This window comes from Osmerus eperlanus, chromosome 3, assembly GCF_963692335.1.
Source record: "Osmerus eperlanus chromosome 3, fOsmEpe2.1, whole genome shotgun sequence".
Classification (NCBI taxonomy): Eukaryota; Metazoa; Chordata; class Actinopteri; order Osmeriformes; family Osmeridae; genus Osmerus; species Osmerus eperlanus.
In genome coordinates, this window is record NC_085020.1 from 7344494 (window position 1) to 7358460 (window position 13967).

At 46.6% G+C, this 13967-nt stretch overlaps 1 protein-coding gene across 1 annotated transcript in view; it reads right to left on the reverse strand.

The window, feature by feature from the left end:
• Positions 1 to 13967, reverse strand: part of neb (nebulin) — a 56009-nt gene that overhangs the window by 10990 nt on the left and 31052 nt on the right. The window contains exons 79-119 of the mRNA XM_062456936.1: positions 13849 to 13953; positions 13627 to 13731; positions 13350 to 13454; positions 13149 to 13256; positions 12919 to 13029; positions 12608 to 12805; positions 12334 to 12438; positions 11980 to 12084; positions 11774 to 11878; positions 11443 to 11664; positions 10899 to 11096; positions 10629 to 10733; positions 10405 to 10509; positions 10175 to 10282; positions 9935 to 10042; positions 9628 to 9735; positions 9357 to 9461; positions 9153 to 9257; positions 8865 to 8963; positions 8651 to 8755; positions 8449 to 8553; positions 8157 to 8261; positions 7938 to 8042; positions 7738 to 7842; positions 7465 to 7569; positions 7249 to 7353; positions 6995 to 7099; positions 6488 to 6589; positions 4496 to 4597; positions 4226 to 4333; positions 4009 to 4113; positions 3818 to 3922; positions 3611 to 3712; positions 3376 to 3480; positions 3185 to 3295; positions 2936 to 3046; positions 2679 to 2780; positions 2336 to 2440; positions 1723 to 1812; positions 316 to 429; positions 124 to 228 (exon numbers count right to left, since the gene is read on the reverse strand). Of these exons, the coding sequence (XP_062312920.1) occupies positions 124 to 228; positions 316 to 429; positions 1723 to 1812; positions 2336 to 2440; positions 2679 to 2780; positions 2936 to 3046; positions 3185 to 3295; positions 3376 to 3480; positions 3611 to 3712; positions 3818 to 3922; positions 4009 to 4113; positions 4226 to 4333; positions 4496 to 4597; positions 6488 to 6589; positions 6995 to 7099; positions 7249 to 7353; positions 7465 to 7569; positions 7738 to 7842; positions 7938 to 8042; positions 8157 to 8261; positions 8449 to 8553; positions 8651 to 8755; positions 8865 to 8963; positions 9153 to 9257; positions 9357 to 9461; positions 9628 to 9735; positions 9935 to 10042; positions 10175 to 10282; positions 10405 to 10509; positions 10629 to 10733; positions 10899 to 11096; positions 11443 to 11664; positions 11774 to 11878; positions 11980 to 12084; positions 12334 to 12438; positions 12608 to 12805; positions 12919 to 13029; positions 13149 to 13256; positions 13350 to 13454; positions 13627 to 13731; positions 13849 to 13953 (4617 nt within the window). The remainder of the gene's footprint in view (positions 1 to 123; positions 229 to 315; positions 430 to 1722; positions 1813 to 2335; positions 2441 to 2678; positions 2781 to 2935; positions 3047 to 3184; positions 3296 to 3375; positions 3481 to 3610; positions 3713 to 3817; positions 3923 to 4008; positions 4114 to 4225; positions 4334 to 4495; positions 4598 to 6487; positions 6590 to 6994; positions 7100 to 7248; positions 7354 to 7464; positions 7570 to 7737; positions 7843 to 7937; positions 8043 to 8156; positions 8262 to 8448; positions 8554 to 8650; positions 8756 to 8864; positions 8964 to 9152; positions 9258 to 9356; positions 9462 to 9627; positions 9736 to 9934; positions 10043 to 10174; positions 10283 to 10404; positions 10510 to 10628; positions 10734 to 10898; positions 11097 to 11442; positions 11665 to 11773; positions 11879 to 11979; positions 12085 to 12333; positions 12439 to 12607; positions 12806 to 12918; positions 13030 to 13148; positions 13257 to 13349; positions 13455 to 13626; positions 13732 to 13848; positions 13954 to 13967) is intronic.

The window sequence follows — 13967 nt, forward strand, 5'->3', positions numbered from 1 at the left end:
GGGACTGTGACGTGGAAGGAGGGATGGAACTACAGGGTGAGCCCAGGCGTGGATGAACGGTGAGTGGAGGAGATGGAGGGAGGGAGCGGATGAGTGTGAGAGGAGGGTTAGCGGATGACTCACGCCGCTGGACAGTTTGCTGGTGCTCAGGTTGTGTTGCATGGACAGAGATTCGGCCATGTCGGTCACCGGCTTGTGGATCTTCTTCAGGTCGCCCTTGTACTTCACCTGGGAGAGCAGAAATCCAGGCACTCAGAGACGCATGATAATACAGGTGGTGGGTGGGGTGGTATTCCGATCTGGGAAAGCACCTACCTCACTAGCCAGGATGTTTGCATCCTTCAGTGTCTGGTAAATCTTACTGTCCTTCAAGTCATACTGTGCCTTCCTTCCTCTCATCTCCGTGTCATGCTTCTCCTTGTACTTCACCTATGAGGACAGGCCAATGTGTTGACGCGTGTTAGTGTCAATCTGACAGACTGTCTGGCGGCTATCACACTTGGAGAAACGGATTAACAAGGAGAAAAGAAAACAGGATCACGTTGTATAAAAAGGGCTTATGATGATCATTTCGTTTGACAGTATGGGATGGGATCTTTAGACAGTAAAAGAAGTGCATTCCAAATTGAGAAGTCCCAATCACATTTACTGTGCATTCTACTCGATCAGATGGAATCTGTAGTCCCTTGTTATACAGAGCAATGGTTGTAGTCAAGAACCAGAGAGTTTGTGTTCTACCTCCTGGGAGTAACTAACTGCTGCATGCCGATTTATCGGAGGAGAGGGACTGCAGCGTCATTGTACTGTACCAACTACTTCCAGGAGGCAGGCCAAATAGTCCAAACACAGATAAGTGTACAAGCACAAACGTAGAGCTCATATATATATATATATATATATATATGTATGAGAGTATATATGGTAGATGGGAGAGGGAGACTGATGCGGGGATCTCACTGCAGACATAGTCCGAGACTCCGGATCTGCAGAGGAACCAACTTTAGAGTAGAAGACAAAATACCAAACTGCAAACATCAGGCAGACAGAGAGAACTTGAAGGATGTGTAAACCCAATAGTCCTATTTTCTAAATGAGTCTTGTCCTTGGCATCTATTCAACAGGGACACATTTGACTGTATATTTGATATATTACTGGATTTACACAGTCCTTACAGTACAGGGAAATTATGTAGTAGAATGATGCAACAGTGTTCAGCCTATGACAACATGTCACCGTAGAGGCCATTTCATACAGGGCACTGGGACAGAGATGTCGAGTGATGTGTATGTCTTGGGGGTACCTCACGGCAAATAAATACCATAGAGAATGAACATTTTCAATTAACCTTTGAGGTGAATTTGATGGCTTCTGAATTAGTAAAGGCCAGGCTATGCTTTTCATGCTTGTCAGAAGGGCAAAGGTTTGCCAGGGAAATAGAAAAAAGCGAGGGTGAACACTGATAACACAAAACGGAAAGGAAAGATCATTTGAACATAACTTGTGAGAGAAAACCCCAAAAATGTAAATGCGAGGAAAATATCAATAAGTCGTCTGATGTCGTGTAATGTGCAGTGAGGCCCGTGCCGCCCCAGAGCCCCTAAGAAGGTCAGGCGGTCAAGTCAAGAGAGAAGGAGGCGCAAAGACGACAGACAGGAAGTTGCAGCTGATTGGTTCCCGGCGGGGGGGGGGGGGGGGGGGGGGGTTGAGGTTGGCCTCCTTACATTACTAGTCAGGGAGCTCATTTTCTTAATGTGGCGCATCTGGGGCGTGTCGTAGGAGGCCGTCCCGTGGAGGGAGGGCGTGCCCTCTACCTATAAAGCGTAGCGAGATGGAGGGGTGAGAGCAGAGTAAACACAATGGACATGCTGGGGGGAGATGGAGAGAGGGTTGCACATGGTGGGAAAGGCATATGAACGTATATATCTATGGAGGATCAGACAGGACTGACAAGGACAGTGTGGGACATACTGGAGATATTAATGCAGCATGGTAGGGGAAGCGCTAATGATGAGCTTTTAACTGCTAGCTGGCTCAATTGTTAACGGAATAGAGCGTCTGAGAGCACTACAATCTATGGGCGCAATATCAAGTCTCTGGAAATCTGAAACTTGGTTTGATCACGACACCAGCTGAGGGATAACACCATCAGGGGAAAAATACGACACAAAACTCGTCTGAAAGCAGACCGTAACAAACCACTTGGGAATGTCATATGTGGACAGAGTGGGTCAATGTGAACAGAAAAGAGGTAACTGATCATCAAACGGGGCAGAACGGTGTTGACACTGCCCCAGGACAGGGCTCCCTGGCTGGGTGAAGGGGTGGTTACCGTACCTGGCTGGTCAGCTTGGACACCTCTGTGGCCAGAGCAATGTCAGGGCGGTGGGCCAGGGAGCCTCCACGACTAGCCTCCTGGCGAGCCTTCTCACGGTAGCCAACCTGGCAGACAGACACGGAACACCGTTAACGGACAACACAGTCTTGTTGATGTGATAACGCAAGATACCTTCTTTTTTGTCATAGAAAATAACCTTACTATGCATATAATCATCTTACAGGGATGTTTGTCCAAATTGACTGAAAGCGAACATGGATAAGCAAGCCACAACCCTACATTTGCAAGTCCAATTGGAAAGGCCACTGGGCCAGGAGGGCAACCATGATGTACATTACTTACATCACTGACAAGCTTGGCAGTCTGGGTGGCCTTCCTGATGTCAGGACGGTCGGCTACAGAGGTGTAGTTTAGCTTGGCCTTGGCGTCTTTCCTATAGGCAAACTGGGATGTGGGCAGAGACATAAAAACACAGTTACCAAATGTAGAGACCGCCAAGAGAAAGTATGCATGAGAGATGGACACAAGTGTTTCTATGGTAACAAAACCTATGAGTGAGATTAGAGAGCTCGTAAAGGGTTGGACAGAGAGAGACTTACATTGCTCTGGCTCTTGGCCACCTCCATGGCATGCTGCACATCAGGTGGTACAATCATGTTGTTGTACTTTGACTTCCCTTTCTCTGCCTCAAACTTCTCCTTGTAGAGTTTCTGTTGTGGACAAGATCGTGGGGGGGGGGGGGGGGGGGGTAGTGACAAAGATGGTGGGGGGTGGAGGAGTTAGTGACAAAGCAACCCAAAACAGCTAGGCCTTTAGATGATCCCCATCCTAGTGTGGGTTCCACTCACCCCGCTGATGAGCTTGTTGATCTCCTTGCTGTGGATGGTGTCCCGGGTCTGAGCCAAGGTGGTGAAGGAGCCAGACTGCTGGTCCTTCTTACTGGCCTCTTTGTATTTGCTCTGAAATAGGTCCATCAACAGCCAGTCATGAATTGTTCCCACGTACAGTGACCCACAAATCCAAGTAGGATATTTCTTACCTCAGACACAAGACTGCGCACTGCTTTGGCATGGAGGATCTGAGGAGTGTCCATAACAGCCTTGTACTGTCCTTTAGACGACTCATATTTTTGTCTGTATTTCACCTGGAAATAGGGTTAAGGTTATAAAACAAAACAATAGGAACAATGGGTTATTAAAGGTCTAAGGTTATTCAGGTTGATGGGACATGTCTTGAGTGTGACTGTACACTGAGAGAGTAAGTGAGGGACTCACATTGGACATATCAGAATTGTTCTTGGCCAGGACGGTGAGCTTGTCATCCACCACGGACATCATACAGCCTTTCATCATCTCCTTGTCATACTTGTACTCAATCTGTGGATTCATAAAAAACAATAGGCATTACAAAAGCCAGAGATTTAATATGGAGGCAGTAAGAAGTTATCGTTAGCGATTTCTTCTGAATAAAGTTGAACTGACATCACTCTGCTGGAAGGTGTTCTTGGCATTATGGACAAAGTCAGGTCTGTCCACGGTCCAGATCCACTTGTTCTTTGTGGCATGGTACTTCTTGCGGTAATCAAGCTGCAGAAGGCAAAGTAAACAGTTATCCATCCATTCCTTCATCTATCCATCCTAGCGTACTCGAAGGCCAGAACTGCGAGACTCACATTGCTAATGTTCTTGTAGGCCTCCTTGGCGGCGCGGATTTCGTGGGAATCGGGAGCCATGTTGATCTGAGCCTTGCTCTTCTCGTACACCTCCCTGTACTTCAGCTGCAAGAAACAGGAACACGGGTCAAAAGGTCAAAGACACAGAACTCCAGCTAAGACTTCAGGCCTGGCAAGCGACCGATGTGGTAAGTCGATGCTGGTTTGAGGGACGTACGTTGCTGGTGATCTCCTTCACCCTCTTCATGTGGTTGGTGGCTGGAGTGTCATAGGGCAGGGTGTAGCCCTTGGCCTTGTTCTTGTGGTATTCCATCTTGTAAATAACCTGGAAGGAAAATCATAAACTTTGTGAGACCATCATTAAAAACAAACTCCATGAAGCCGGGAAAGTGGGAGAAATCTACTTTAGATTTTGTAAATCTGCATTAAAATGTGTGTTTTCACGTTTCCTTGCTTGAATGGACAGACACAAACAGAGCAGACTCACATCGCTGATCTTCTTGCTGCGTTTATGGGACTCGTGCTCAGGGGTCTCCAGGATGGAGGTGAACTTGTCCTTGGCTTTCTCATACTGCTCCCTGTACTTCCACTGAGGGAAGAGGTGGGGTAGAGGGACACCAAAGATAGACATCCTCAGACACAGTGTAGTATTCGTTTGATCCACATCAGTTCCACAAGCATGAGTAATCTATGAATTTACCTTAATTTATATTATTTATTATTCATGTTATATGATTGCTGTATAATTGATCATATAACTGTATGGTTACACAACTACATGAATGTGTGTGTGTGTGTGTGTGTGTGTGTGTGTGTGTGTGTGTGTGTGTGTCAAATGCGGTTGTATTGAATAACATGCATAATAGCCAGATCAAGAAATGCAAAAGGTTTCTGTGAGTCTACAAGTATACAAGTACTTGGAATGTACAGTACATTCTAAATGTATACATATATTCATATACAAGTTAGATGAACTGGAACATAATAAGATGTGTATAGAGGAGAGGCCATGCACAGGTGAGTTAATATCCTCAGTCCGGGCTTTACATGCAGCAACCAACAAACAAACAAACAGGCATGGTCAAATGTTTAGGGAGATGGACAAACGTGTTACCAATACTCAGATAAAAGGTGGCTGTTGTTTCCATGTTGGCGATTTCCATCAGCAGCGGTTTGTTCATGTGATGATGCAGCAACTCCACAACTAGGCTACTGTATTATGCCACTGATACGGTGCAGTATCTCTAACACATGGTTCAACAACAATGGCCATGTGGCACAGGAACATTGAACAGGAAAGAGTGAACTGCACTGAAGATTTAAAGTGTGCGGCTTCTGTTTATCGGTATGATTTCTAGTTTGATTAAACTTATGTGAATCTATCAAATTACTGATTGTGTCACTGGCAGCGAAGATTCCACATTCCAAACTACCTTGGAATGTCGGTCATACTCTGCGTGTTTGGGACAGGGTGACGGAGGGTAGCGAGGGGTCTAGTGGTCAGTACAGTGCGTGTGTTTTAGAAGCAGGGTGGAGGACAAGTGGGGGTTCCACATCTGGAGTTAGCCAGGATAAAAAATGACAATGGAGAGGATGGGAAGTACAGGGAATTCTTGAGGCTCTGTCCAGAAACAACGTCTAGGCCTCAGCCCTCTGACACTGTGAGACAACTTGGCAGGTCCAGAATAAGCAATGTCGACTCCAGCTCTCCCTTTGCCTGTTTGTATAATCCATGCACCAGTGTCTGGGGGCAAGTCTAAGGGGGTTGTTTGTGAACAGAAGCCTGCTGTATGGGAGAGGGATTCTGGGGCTCCACTGCTCTGATGGTTACCTTACTCCTCATGTCTGAGTTGTACAGAGCGCTGAGGATGTCTGGTCGGAGCAGCTCATTGCAGCCACTCTTTAGCAGCTCCTTGGCTCGGGATTTATATTTCATCTGTCCACGTCAGGACAACACACACACACACAGACACAGCATGCCAAATGTGAGGACGGCGACACGCTGGCGTAGCCTGGTGACTCCCAGGATCCAAACACGGAGTCCGAGCTGGGTCTTAATCTGTGCTCTTGGGCTGAAGCCTCCCCTTTAAGAATATCGAGGGAGAAATGGTGTGATCGTCTCCGATTACGGCCCTTTCGAGGAGATGGACTCACTTAGATAGTTTTGTATTCAAATCGAAAAAATATCACAGAAACGTGTAGGACACAGGGCCTCAGGCCATGAAAGAGCACAGTTTAAGGTGAGTCCTGACCACTCAAAATAACCCCCACTGGGCTACTTGAGTGGCAGAGCGTGGGAAACCTGTGCGAGTGAGAGAGAGAGTTGTGAATGTCAACGGGTGACGTCCTCGCCATGCGGACATGGCCTCCGGCAGGCAGCAGATGACCTCATGCACTGGGCTCAGAGGCAGGCGTTCTGATTGGCCCACAGGAGGCGGGCGTGGGCGGGGCGTAGGGCCAGCTGGCTCAGGGGTGTTACCTGGCTCTGGGCCTTGGCCTCCCTGGCCATCAGGTTTTTGGGATCATCCAGAACAACAGAGTACTTATCCTTGCTCTTCTCATAGGCTGATCTATAGGTCCTCTGCTCAGAATATCAGAAGGAAGTTAAAGACAACTGCCAAACAATAGTTCTCTGTGATATTTACACACTCTTGAGGGAGAAAAGTCAGTTAATAGCATTTGATAAGGATGTCCAGAGGAATGTTCTGCCGGAAATGAAATGACTACATAAAACTGAAGTGATAACACATTAGAGTACAGTGAATACGATGGGGAACCAACATTCTTAGCTACGGATGAAAGATCTCAGTATTACAATAACATCGCTGGCAACTTTTACCTTAACAGCTGAGAATCCAACACAGATGCAGGTAAAGAAAGCACATAATACTCATTACTGTGTCTGCTGATCAACATGTATATTTCAGGAGTAATGCCTACATACCATGAAAATATTGGATGCATCCAAACGATATCAGTGACTTACATCGTTGATGAGAACAGACGCGTTCTTGGCGGCGTGGAAGAAGGGAGTATCGCAGGTGTACTTGAAGTTGTATCTGTTCTTCTCGAATGAAGCTTTGTACAGCCTCTGTCGTCGTGAGGAAACGCACAAGTGTGGTTACGACAGCGAGGACAATCTCAAACAATACCTCAGGTGGCATCCAATATACAATTGACATCACAGATGTCAAACGTGTGCTATATCACAGGTCGGATATGATATTGTGGATCCCTTACCTCACTGTACAGAGTCTTGTTCTTCTCTGCCTGGACCATCTCAGGTCTATCCCACACAAAGCAGCCGATACCCTTCATCCAATCCATATCCTCCTTGTACTTGATCTAATGTTGGAGACAGCGAATGGGGGTTAGTCATGTGACTCCAATAGACGTGTCTCGGTGCAATCTGACTGAACTATGAAGGGTTATTAAGGCGTCTGCGCCACCACTCACATCGCTGACGGCATCGCTGACATTCCTGCTGTGGAAGAACTCGGGGCGGTCGGGAATGGACCTCCACGTACCGAGAGAGTTGATGTACTTCTCCCTGTACTTGACCTGGGTGGAAATGAAAGAGATTAAGAAACGGAACCACAACAAATGTATTTTCTTTTTCTAGTTTATCCCTCAAAGTAACTCTGATCAAATTGACTTTAGAATAAATGACAGACTGCAGCGTAATCCCCTGTGACGCCAAAAGGGCAGAGAACTCGAACAGAAACTGACCTCACTGATGTCATCAGTGACCCTGCGGTGGCAGACAATGTCCAGGGCATCCTGGACAGTGTGGTAGTGTCCCTTTGACAGCTCAAAGGTCTCCTTGTAGCGCAACTGCAGAGAAAACAGGGATACAGTCATTCAGACGCCGGTGAGACGACACCCATGAAAAGTAAAGCTAGACCTTTCCCCCAACAGATCATACTCACGTCGCTGGCGTTGAGGTAGGCCTTCTTGGCGCGCACCAGGATGGGCGTGTCGGCAATAGAAGTGTACTTGTGCTTCATCTTCTCATACTGGTTCTTGTATTTGTTCTGGATGATGAGACAAGGGGAGGTTACTCCCCTCATTTTCAAGAGCTGTGGTCCCTCCCCCCCCCAAAAAGAGACCTGATTGCTGAGGTAGAGGACACTATTGAGAGGACTTACTTCACTGACGATGACCTTCATTGCTCTGGAATGGTCCATAGTGGGGGTGTCAATCTCCTGGGTGAAGTGGGCTCTCTCCTTGGAGGCCAGGTCAGTGTACTGGTACTGTAGACACCAACCACACAAACACACCTCAAATGACCAGCGGATCATTTTTGTGCAGACAGGACAGGAAACGGAGTGGTTTCTTCCCAACTAGGCTTAAGGAGACAAGCTTCGCGTACGAAACCAATACATGCAATTGATGGACGGACTGGAAATATTTGGCGCTGTGACTTCCGTCCCGACTTGCCTTGTTGGTGAGCTGCTGGGCCCACTTGACTCTCTGGATGTCCATGGAGTCCAGAGTGGTGGTGCACTTGCTCTGCTCCTCGGCGGCCTGGGCCTTGTACACACGCTGTGGAGGACAGGAAACAAAGGCAACACTTCCGGGTGACTCAGAGCTCATAACCCGTAGAGTAGGAGGAAGGCGAGAAGGAAATCAGGTGACTCACGCCGCTCATGTGGGTCTTGAGCTCAGACACACGCTGGTACTCTGGGGTGTCCAGGACCACGGAGAACTTGCCGCGGTTCTTCATGGCTTCGACGCCATAGCTGGTCTATTTGAAGGGAGAGAGGAACTTCAAAAACACTATCCACTTTTAAGTTGTATCCACGGTAGAGCTTTTACGCTGAGCCAAAGGATGATGAGCGGGTGATGTCAATTACCCTGAACTTGGTGATGTTGCGAACATGGACCATCTCAGGGGTGTCATACAGGAAGCAGCCCATGCCTCTCAGCCACTGCAGGTCCTCTTTGTACCTCAGCTGGAAGTGACATCATACACACAAGTACACAGGATAGTTACACTACTGCTGCAGTACATGTATCAGCGTGCAAAACACAAAACGCATGTTGATTTAGGATGAACCTTATGAGACAAATATAAACACACAAGTCACACATCTGCACTCAAATCCCATAAACGTATGAGTGTAGGAAGTCTTTGGACGTACATCGCTTGTGATCTCATTCACATGGTGGCAGTGCATGAGTTGAGGAGTGGTCGCCATGGAGATCAAGGTGCCTCTGTTGTTAAAGTACTTCTCCTTGTAGCACAACTGTGGAAGGGAAAAGTGGTAAATGGATGTGAAAAATATGGCATGAAAATAACATTTTAGTGACCTGTGGTGGCATGTGGTTGAGAGACGGTGACTCACGTTGCTGATGGCCTCCTGGGTCATCTTGACCTGTTTAATCTCGGGGGTATCATATTCAGAATGGAACTTTTCCTTCTCCTTCTCATACTTCTCGCGGTACAGACGCTGTGAAGAGAGAGAGAGAGCGAGAGAGAGAGAGAGAGAGAGAGAGAGAGAGAGAGAGAGAGAGAGAGAGGGGGAATGAAACCAGTATAACTCACCCACTACCTTCAGAGAGTACATCCTTATCATGTGAAGGACAAGAATCAACGCTGGCAAGGTGTGGTCTTACGGGGTTGGTGATCTTGTTAGCCTTCCTGATGTTGACAAAGCTGACTCCCTCGGGGTCCAGGGTATAGGCCTTGGCCTTGGTCAGGTCATGGGCTTCACTGTACTTCACCTAATTACAACACAAACACCATCGACTGAGTCAGGAAGATTAACAGAACATTTGACGTCACAACAATTGAAACACCATCCGGTAGAAGCAGTTTCATGATCGTAAATGTATTTCTTTAAACAAGTACACTGCATTTTTAGGCTTTCCGACCGAAGATCTTCCCCCTATTGTTGAAATCAGAAGACAGCAGGATGCTTACACTGCTGGTGACAATGCTGTTGGCTTTGGCCTGCTTATTCAGAGGAGTATCGTAGGGAAGGGTGTACCCAGTGGGCATGAAGTTCTTGTTGGCTTCTTTGTAGAAGTTCTGGAAACGCAAAAGGAGGATTAAATCAGTGCCAATTGAGATTCAATAGTGGTAATCGCTGGTACAGTTCAAATGCACAGTTTCTGATGAAGGCTGAGGGTTGATATACTCCTGGGTGACAGAAGGACATACTTCACTCTGGATGAAGTTGGCCATGCGTGCCCTCTCCGTATCTACGGTGACCGCGGGGGCGGTGTTTGTGCCCTTGACGTTGGTGGCATAGTCTTGGCGATAGTGAAGCTGCAAGCAACAGAGAAGAGAGTGAACAGGTGAGAATTTCACTGAGAGAAAAAAGTTGTCCATATCTGTGATGACATGACAGCAAGAGGCCGTCTCGAAGGGCAATCCTCAGGGGAACTTACGTCGCTCAGGTTCTGGGAGGCCAGCTTGCTGTTCTCATAGCCTGGGGTCTCCAGGACAACAGAGTAGTCCTTGAAGTGCTCGATACCCTTGGCTCTGTATTTGTTCTGGTGGACGTGAAAGAAACATACATGCATCATCACCATACAGATTTTGACGAATCAGATTCATTAGCCTTTGGAAGGGTCGACACAATGACACGGAGGGGACGTAGAGAGAGTCTCACCTCACTCTGCAGAATGTTGGACTGTTTGCAGCGTATGATCTCGGGCGTGTCCCAGGCGTAGCAGCCAATACCTCTCAGCCAGTTCATGTCATCTTTGTAGAAGATCTGGGGAGACACCGAACATTGAGCCATGGGAAAAGTCACGGCAAAAGACAAACCACAACAGCGATGTAGACAAAATGTCTTATCACGAGTATATAACTTGACAGTGAAGGCTATGGATTTGGATCTTCCTGTAAGGTAAAGACCAGCTACGGGAGAGACACTCACATCGCTGAGCTGCTCGTTGACCTTGCGTGCCTGGACGAACACCTGCATGTCAGGCAGGCACACCCACTGGTGCAGGCGCTTCCTGTAGTCGACCTCGCTGATCATCGCCTGGGTGTTGCGGGCGGATAGAATCTCCAGCATGTCGGGTACAACTTGATTCTTGGCCTTGGTCTTCTCATAATCTTGCCTGTACAAGCGCTGTGTGAGGAGAAACAATAGATATGAAAAACCATTTCATCTGATGGAGGATGTTTATTGAAAATGCTAATCAAGGAAGTCTGAGAAAATGGACAGAGTCATCGCAGTAAAAGGATTTACATTTTACATTTAGATTTTAGTCATTTAGCAGACGCTCTTATCCAGAGCGACTTACAGTAAGTACAGGGACATTCCCCCGAGGCAGGGTGAAGTGCCTTGCCCAAGGACACAACATAAATTTGCCATAATTTTCCCTGGCAGGGAATTGAACCGGCAACCTTCTGATTACTATCCCGATTCCCTAACCGCTCAGCCACCTGACTCCCAAGGATGATGATGAACTCACGTCAAGGCAGAGCTTCCCAGCTTTGAGGCATCGAGCAGTGGAGGGGTCGTCCTCTATGGACTTGGGCAGGCTGTAGAGAGACTTGAACTTCTCGTAGTCCTCCTTGTACTTCACACCACTGAGGATGACTTTCTGCTGTTTGGCGTGGCTCAGAGCATGGGAGTCTGATGGGATTTGGTATGCCTTTGCCTTGACCTTATCCCAAGCAGCTGTGTATGATTTCTGGAGTCAAAATATACACACATAACTTAGAGCAGAAAAGTTTTGACATATGTGAAATATTTAAGAGAAAGTTATCAATTGGTGTTTCGGGAAGACATCTCAAACATACGTTGCTGTAGATTTCCTTGAGGGCGTGGCACCTAGCATAGTCATGGGTGTCCAGAATGGTTGTATACAAGTGCTTCTCTTTATGGTAGGCTTCCCTGTAGTTCAGCTGGGGGAATAAACAACAGAAGTGAGTGAATCTCATTCATGAATACATTATTGAATACGTAAAACTTAAAGACTAGGAAAATGAAGGACATGTTTGTGTACCTCACTAGCCCAGGTGGAACCCAGGATAGCAGTCACATAGACTGGAGTATCTGTCACGATGGAGTAGTTGTTGAACTCTTTTTTGCCCTCCTCTTTGTACTTGAGCTGGAAGACAAGAGTTGACAAAGATAAAAATTAAACAATTCCTAAAAATATGTCCACACCATAGTCTACAGTGGTACATTACTTTGGTAAAATAAAACGAACCATTACTCGAGTCTTATGCTCCAGAGTGATATTAATAGTGGAACAAGAAATAATACATTTTGACCTGACAATGAGGTAAATTAGGCCCTACAAACTGTAGTGAAAGTAAGATTTTGCTGTATTTGTCCTCCTTTTCCTGTTACTCACCTCGCTCTGGAGCTCATAAGATTTCTTGGCACGAACGATCTCGGGCGTGTCCCAAACATAGCAGCCAATCCCCTTCATCCAGTTCAGGTCATCTCTGTAAAACACCTGTGAGGCGACACAACACAGGGCACAGTTTGATCAGACAGGAAATATTATAGGCATGCGCCGTTAGGTGTGTGACATGCACCACACACGTTTCAGAGGATCTTATTGTTGCATAGCTGCATGTGTGGGTGTGTGTGTCTGCATGTGCGCGCCAATGCCAGCTGCCTACATCACTGAGGATTTCGTTGTTCCTGCGAGCTCTGATGTTGTCCTCTTGGTCAGGGTGGCATGTCCATTGGTGCAGATAGTTCCGGTACAGCACAGTACTCAGCATATCTTGGCTCTTCTTTGCCACCACGTTGGCGATGACGTCAGCTGGAAGGTGGTTCTTTGTCTTGGTCTCATTGTAGGCCTTTTGATAGTCTCTCTATGGCGAAGCAGAGTGGGGTAAGATTACGAACGATAGTTTATCAACTTGCATAAGAAAGATCAAAGGGTGCTCTTGTTCTCGCCCGAATACATGTCATTGACAAAGCTCACCAGTCCCTTGGCCTTCTCTTGAGCACCACAGCGCATCACTTCAGGGAAGTCCACAAGGGTACCAGCCAGGTAGTGTCCCTTTGCCTTCTCATGGGCATCCTTGTATTTGGCCTGGAGACATTTGATCAAATATAACAGACAAACACACAAGACAAAACAGGAATCCAAAAACTCTGGGTAGAATGCTGGTCAGTGAGGGATTACTAACTATGAAATAAAAATAAACTCACATCACTGATGATCTCTCTGCCCTTCTTGGCTCCAATTAGGGGCATGTACTGATGGTTCAGCTGGTAACCAGTAGCTTTGGCCTCATCCCAGGCTAGTTTGTAGTATTTCTGCAATCACATCAAAATACTTGCGTAAAAAAAACTGATCACACACCAATACTGTACTAGATACTAGATGTTTAGATGCTGTTCAGGTCTTACCTCACTGATGTTCTTGGAGACTTCCCTGCTGTGGGCAAGCTGGGGGGTATCCTCAGAACCAATGTAGTGGCCCTTCTCAATGTTGAAGGTCTCTTTGTACTTCAGCTAATGGCACCACAGCAAATACAGTTTACAGTTTAGCATCCATAGTGATAAAAAATATTTCACCTTTTGTTTTTGTTCAAATCCAGCACGTGTATAGCATACATTCCATTTGTAGTGCATTTTCTATGTTTAGGAAGTAAATATTGAAGACTACAAAATACTTATTGCTTACATCACTGAGGTTGAAAGCATTATTTTTTGCCAAGATGATTTCTGGACGATCCACAATATGTGTGTACTTGGCAAAGTTATCTTTGGCATCCTTCTTGTAGAACCTCTGCAAAACAAATGAAAAAACAATGAGTTAGATACAATTGAAACTTGAAAGACAACTAAGACCTTAGAAAAATAACAAATCATCAAGCTTAGCAGAGTTAGAATTCAAGGAACTTACCTCATTGATAATCTTCTGGGCATTCCTGACTTTGACGTGGTGGACAGAGTCAGCTGCCATCCAGCCACAGCCTCTAAGCCATTCCATATCCGCCTTGTAGACAAACTAGAAACCAAGAG